Raw genomic sequence first — 7,009 nt, 5'->3', positions numbered from 1 at the left:
CTGCAATCTGCAATAAGAAAACTGTTTTGTTTTTTAACGTCTGCAGGCTGCTAAAATAAATTGGATTTTAAATAATATGATTTTACAAACTTAAAATGATTTTTCAACACCAAAATTTTAATAATAGTAGTCGTATAATATTGAAAATAAAATTCATACAACTAAATTAATCATTATATACACACACACACACGTTTTATCCAAATTCAATTGAAGTAAAAATTGATAATTTTTATCCACATTGTCTATATAGGGATATATATCATAAAGGACTTAGCTTTTTATGAATGTACAAATCGTGGAAAGTTTCATTACACTGCATTTATTTAATTAGCCTTGGAGGCAAAATGGGCGCCGCTTTTATTTTTTAGGTTAAAACACTTCGCAGACTTTAGAAGAGGTTGACCCATGTCTGTGTGGTGAAGACATCGTGTAGACCTTTTTATGTCTGCGAACTTCAAAATAACAAACGCACTGCAAACCTTTATGTCTGCGTGTGGTCTGCGCCGCACAGACAGAAGAGATCACGCAGATCTGTGAAGAAAAAACAAACACCCTCTTAGAGATTTTTGGGACAATAGTGATTCAAATTTTCAATGGAGAAAAGTAATTCGAAGGGGAGTGAAAGCAGAGCAATTACAAGGGATGATGGCGGATTTGGTTCATGTTTCTTGATCGTTTGAAAAGGATACATGGAATTGGGAGATGGGAAATTCATTTTACTGTTGGTTCTCTTGGAAGGTATTTGGATAATAATATGCTCCCTTTGACTTTTAAATGAAATCATTGTTCCTATTAAAATTAATGTGCATGTTTGGAGAATTGCTCTCGATAGACTACCCACAAGGTTGAACTTGGAACTTAGAGGAATTGATATTCCGTCCAGTCCACTAGATGTATGGTGTGTGATGATGCTTTGGAATCTGTTTCTCATCTTTTTTTTTTTTTTGTAGACGTGAGCTTGCGGTTCAGGTGTACAATGGTATTGCAGCTTGGATGGATTTGGTGATTATGGAGTGGAATTCTTTGGAAGACATGTACGCTTGGGTAGAGGGGTTGCATTTGAATGCGACTAAGAAGGATGTTGTGATATCTATTGCAATGACGGTGTTGTGGGTCTTATGGAATTTTAGAAACTCTATGGTTTTTCAAACAAAAAAATATCGAAAAGACACTCTTCTCGATATGAATAGATTACATACTTATAATTGGTATTGTTTTAAAAACCATATGACGTCTCGAGATCGGAACGTTTGGCTCCAATACCCGAAGAACTTGTAATTGTTGTTTAGGTTTGTTTTGCTAGCTTTTTGCTAGTTTTTTGTCAGCTTCTTGCTAGCTTGGTTCTTTTTTTTTTTTTTTTTTTTTTTTTTTTTTTTTTTAATAAACATCGTTAAAAAAATGGTGTTACAGTAAATCTTGCAATATTAAATCAATGCATGCACCTTTTATTAAAGCTAAGATTCTTTAATTAGAACCAACGATTGCATCTTTTATACTACGTATAATTTCGGATTTTAGGTTAAATCCCAAAAAATATTACATTGGAGACTAATTAAGAATAAGAAGAACCAACGATTGCATCTTTTATACTACGTATAATTTCGGATTTTAGGTTAAATCCCAAAAAATATTACATTGGAGACTAATTAAGAATAAGAAGTCGATAAGCTAAACATGCATGAAAACGAATAGATAATAGAAAACCAATTATCCTCACAATTAGTTGATATCTAACAGTCTTAAGAATTAATTAAATAAAAAAAAAATAGTTAACCCAGAAACCTTCCTTGATGATCAACCATCACAAAATCCCCGGAACCATCATACTCACCATTAATATTCACCTGTGAAGCAAGTTCTTGCGTTGCAAGTTCCGGCGTCATGCCGCACTGAACCACTGGCGCCGGCTGAAACTGCCATGGATTCAAATTATCATAAACCAGACCACCTTCAAACACCGGATAACCATAAGCACCCAGTTCACGCTTCAATGGAATGAACGAAGCTGTCGTTGGATCATTGAACGTAGTCCACCCAAGCTGATCATGATGGTTCATAAGGTGGTGGCTCATCATCTGAACATGATCAAGACTCGGATGCGAACCAGTATAGTGAAAAATCGGCTGCTTGTTTTCAAGCTCGAACCTTGACGACAATGGCTGCAACGGTAAAGTCATCGTCATCTGCATGCTTCTTTTCTGGAATTCAAGACGTCGGACTAAATTCTCCTTGTTTTCCAACTCCATAGCGAATTGTCTCAATTGCACTTCGGATAAACCATCGAGCTCATCAAACCAGGTCGCGTATTTGGCTTCCATGTTTCTTTTTCGGGCCTTGAGAAGCTCATCTTCGATCCTTTTCTTTCGATCCTCAAAGAAGTCATTGAGGTTGTAAGTTCTCTTCCCGTTATCATCCTTTTTGGCTTTGTAAGAGGCAATGGCTTTCTTGATTTGATCAGGGTTGTCTGGCCATATCTCCGCTTTGTCGGAGTTGGGAGGGTAAATGATGATAACAGTGTTAACATCGCAAAGGATGGTGAATTCGTTAGCTTTCTTAATAATTCCTTGTTTTCTTTTGTGGTACGTTGCATTTCGCGTCTTCTCTTTCGTAATAAGCTCCATTTTTAGCTTCGCACGCCCCATGATATGTGAATGAAACACAAAAATAATTAAACTATTGAATATTGATCAGTGAATCAAGAATACGTAAGAAACCGAGGCAATATATGAGTTTAATTTATATAAGAATGGATTAGGAAACTACACAATTTAGTGATTTACCATTAATGTAAAGAGGAAATAATAGATAGCGGATTCGATTTAACAATAATTATGGATAGTTTGTTTGGTATTTTTCTGTCAAAATGGTTTTTAATTTGGTCTTGATTGAAATAACATAAATTATTTGATTTGATTTGATTTGGATAACTCGTTTTGAATTCCTATAGATTTTATTTATTTAATTATTATTATTATTATTATTATTATTATTTTAACGACAAATACAATATAATCCTAAACTACTCCTAAATCCACGTATGTCTCCGACGAGACTTGAAGCCTCAACCTTAAGGAATGAGGGCAACACTTGATACCGATGTGCTAGAATTATTTATCAAATTATCACATTAGTATTTTTTAAGATGATAAAAAATGTTTAACAACCACTTGGTAACTATGAGAATATTAAGTTATTTATTTATGAGAAAATGATTTTTAAAGGCAATTATCTTTATCGTTTTATTCACATTTAAACAATTTTTTTATATATTTTTGATCATTTAACTTGTAATATGTGTTCATATATTATCATTGTCACAGGCCGGCTATAGCAGGTGACAATGATAATATTTGAATACATTTAATATGTTAAATGACAAATGTATAAAAAAAAAGTTGTTTAATTTTTTTCACTTTTAATAGCGATTTAATTTTTTTTCATATTTGGTTTTATTATTTTTTTCAAACGTTATTTTTAAATTATCCAAAGTGTCTTAAATATTGAATCAATTATAAACTTTACTTTTTAATTAGTAAATATGTTTTTGTTTTGTAAAATATTTTATACAACCTCTTATATTTTTTTCTTTTGTTCTTAAGCATATACAATATGTTTAAAGTAAATAATATTTAACAATAAAATTAAATATGTAACAATAAGTATGGAGGGTTTTTTAAGAAAATAAAAAGAAAATATTACGTAGCAAATAAAAAACAAAATACAATCTATATAATGTAAATGTCTTAATATTATTACAACTTTTTAATACTTTTTACTTAGAAGTTTATAAACTTTTATTTTTTTAATACAACGTTTTAAACTAGTATTTAATGAAAGTATTTTAAAATGTTAAAAAAATATTAAATTGTCATACAAAATCTATGAAACACTTTAAAAATGTTGCAATTGAAAATTTAGAAATAATTCTATGAAAGTTATAAAAAATATTATATGACAATGTAAAAAAAGTTAAAAACTTGTAATAAAAATTTTAAATATTTGGTTTAAAAGCACTTTATTAGTGTATGATTTATAGTCTTGTGTTTGTATTCTTATTTGGCCCTTTTGTATTTTGCCCATTTTTGATGTAATCGCGCGCGTGTGTGTGTGTGTGTCTATATATATATATATATATATATATATATATATATATATATATATATATATATATATATATATATATATATATATATATATATATATCAATCAATGAAAGGTGATTTTCATGAGAAATACCAAGATTTCATGGTATCAGAGGGTATCAAACTTCCTTGAAATCTCTTTAAACTTTGGCTTCGCCTTCTGTTCTGTCGACTGCCTTCTTTGATTCTTTTTCTATTATGTTCTATTTCTTCACTTTTCAATGATTTTCACAATGACTGGATCCTCTTCTTCTACATCATCTTCTACACTTTCTGATAAACCTTCTTCTACGATAAACATTAAACATGTTGTTCCCTTGGTACTTGATTTGGATCGTATGAATTACGATATCTGGCGTAAGCTTTTTGAGATCCATTGCATTGGATACGGAGTCAAAGATCATCTTGAACCCCCAAAAGAAAAGATTTTTGCAGAAAAAAATGATGAATGGACCCGGTTAGATGCCATCGTGAAGTCTTGGATGTATGGCACCCTTAAAATCTCTCTTCTTCACCTGATTTTTGAGAAACAGAAAACAACATATGATGCTTGGCTGAAACTTGAAAAAGTTTTTCGAACCAACAAAGAAAATAAGGTAATTCAACTGGATAATGAACTGAGGAATTTTACCATTGGAACTTATTCTGTTACAGAATATTATAATCGTATCAAAAACCTTGCTGGTCTCCTCAATAACATGGATGCAAAAGTTGTTGAACCTAACCTTGTTGTTTACACCTTAAATGGGTTGTCTCCAAAATTTCGAGTCTTTGCAACTACAATCCTTCATCGGGATCCTTTACCCTCGTTTTGGGACGTCAGGTCCATGCTCATCCAGGAGGAACAACAACTTATTCAAGAAGACAACCGTCAATCTTCTCTTACCAACTACGATAATGCCTCATCACCTCATGCCCTTGCCACTAAATCTACAAATTAGCCGCCATCTTGAGGTGGTCATCGTGGGGGATGCAACATCGGGTACTCAGTTGCATTTTAGTATGGCATACCACCCCCAGACCGACGGCCATATTGAGGGGAAGATTGAGGCACTCGAAAATATGCTCTGGGCATGTGTGTTAGATTTTGGAGGAAGTTGGGATACGTACCTTCTACTGTCCCAGTTCTCTTACAACAATAGTTAGCATGCCAGTATTGGCCGACCACCTTTTGAGATGTTGTATGGGAGGAGGTGTAGGACCCCAGTTTATTGGGGGAGGGTCAGGCATCACGTCATGGGGAGTACTGATGTGGTGCTCAAGACCACTGATTTGATTCAGCAGGTGTGTGACAGGTTGCAATTCGCTCAAAGCCGATAGAAGAGTTATGCAGAACGGCGACATTCGAACCTCAAGTTTCAGGTAGGGGACTTGGTGCTTATAAAGGTGTCACCTTTGAAAGATGTCATCCGATTTAGAAAGTAGTGCAAGCTGGGACCCAAATTTATTGTGTAACACCGTAAAAATTAAAACAATTTTTTATATTTTCCATACAAATTTATTAATAAAATCTCATTGTATCATATCTTTGTTCCACAAAACATTTCCCAAGATCGAAATACATAAAATCCCATGTGTGAGTACGAATCATGTCGGCGCCTTCCCGCAACCATCACTGGTACCTGAAACACATAACACATAACACTTTAAGCATAAAGCTTAGTGAGTTCCCCAAAATACCACTCTAACACACATATATTAGCCACTCAAGGCTATAGCTCTGCTGACCCTCTGGACAGTGTGTCTCAGTAGGACCCTCCAGTCCCAACTCTCTGTGAGCTCTTTAGCCCTAACTTTATGGATCCACTGGTCCTATCTCTGGAAACTCTGAATCATGCATATCACATATCACAATAACACACATAAATAGCATACAAATACACTGGCACATAAATCAGCAGTATACTAGCACATAACTCTGTTACCACTCTAGTTAAGTATAATGCCGACTCAGTGGAAATATGGTCTAGCCTCCGCCTAATCACATAAAGTAAAATATTCTCATAAATATAACTCTCGAGACTAGACTCAACCCTCTCTTGACACAAAGACCCCATTGTTGACCAAACCCTCACAGTCAACAAAGTCAACGGTCAGACTTTGACCCGACTCGCCGAGTGCACTTAGGTAACTTGACGAGTCTACGCATGTCCACTAACCCTCTAATCTTGCATGACACATCGAGTCTTTCCCATGCTCGAAGGGTTTCACCTGGCATGAATCGTGGGGCCACCCCGACTCAACTCGCCGAGTCCCAATATGAACTCGGCGAGTTCAGCCTTGAACTCCAGTCCTCTGATTCCCTATGACTCAGCGAGTCATTTCCCCGACTCGGCAAGTACTCACTAAGTGAACTTATGGGAAACCCTAGCCCTACTCGTCGAGTCTGCTCTTGGTACTCGGCGAGTTCATGCCATGCTTGAGCTCAAATGTGTTGGGTTTTGAGCATTCTAACACTCCTAAGTGTACATGCAACCCTAAATACCTTGGATTTATGTTTTCTCTATTATACATGCAAATAAGAACTTCCAAGGTATTATCCTAATCTAGCATACAAAACAATGAATGTAACAAGATAGAATACATACCTCTTTGATGTAGAAAGTCTTCATGAAGCTTGAGTGCCTAGTGCCCCAAGTGTGACACCTCAAATGGTTCACACAACACCAAATACACTTGGAATAACTTGAGAGAATTCTACACTTCGTGAAAATCGGCTAGCCCTTTCTAAAATGATACTAGTCGCCGATTTTGTCAAGAATAAGATCTTTATATAGTGTTACAATTAGGGTAAACCCTAATTGTCATGACTTTCCATTTCCTTGGATCCATGGGTTCAAATACACCATGGAGCATCCATGGAC

At 34.8% G+C, this 7,009-nt stretch overlaps 2 protein-coding genes across 2 annotated transcripts; one reads left to right on the top strand and one right to left on the bottom strand.

The window, feature by feature from the left end:
* Positions 1–1,772: 1,772 nt before the first annotated feature.
* Positions 1,773–2,624, bottom strand: LOC111877967 (agamous-like MADS-box protein AGL11). Its single transcript, XM_023874467.1, has one exon. The coding sequence runs from the start codon at positions 2,622–2,624 to the stop codon at positions 1,773–1,775; it is 852 nt and encodes a 283-aa protein (XP_023730235.1).
* A 1,754-nt stretch (positions 2,625–4,378) lies between these two features.
* On the top strand, positions 4,379–5,086 carry LOC111877969 (uncharacterized). Its single transcript, XM_023874468.1, has one exon. It carries the CDS (start codon positions 4,379–4,381, stop codon positions 5,084–5,086), a length of 708 nt encoding a protein of 235 aa, XP_023730236.1.
* Positions 5,087–7,009: the final 1,923 nt, after the last annotated feature.

This window comes from Lactuca sativa, chromosome 5 (genome assembly GCF_002870075.4).
Source record: "Lactuca sativa cultivar Salinas chromosome 5, Lsat_Salinas_v11, whole genome shotgun sequence".
Classification (NCBI taxonomy): domain Eukaryota; kingdom Viridiplantae; phylum Streptophyta; class Magnoliopsida; order Asterales; family Asteraceae; genus Lactuca; species Lactuca sativa.
Note: the sequence above shows the minus strand (reverse complement) of the source record. Positions and strands in the feature narration are given on the sequence as shown.

Excerpts from the sequence above, each read along its gene's own strand:
- LOC111877967 (XM_023874467.1), bottom strand. The coding sequence starts at position 2,624 with ATGGAGCTTATTACGAAAGAGAAGACGCGAAATGCAACGTACCACAAA.
- LOC111877969 (XM_023874468.1), top strand. The coding sequence starts at position 4,379 with ATGACTGGATCCTCTTCTTCTACATCATCTTCTACACTTTCTGATAAA.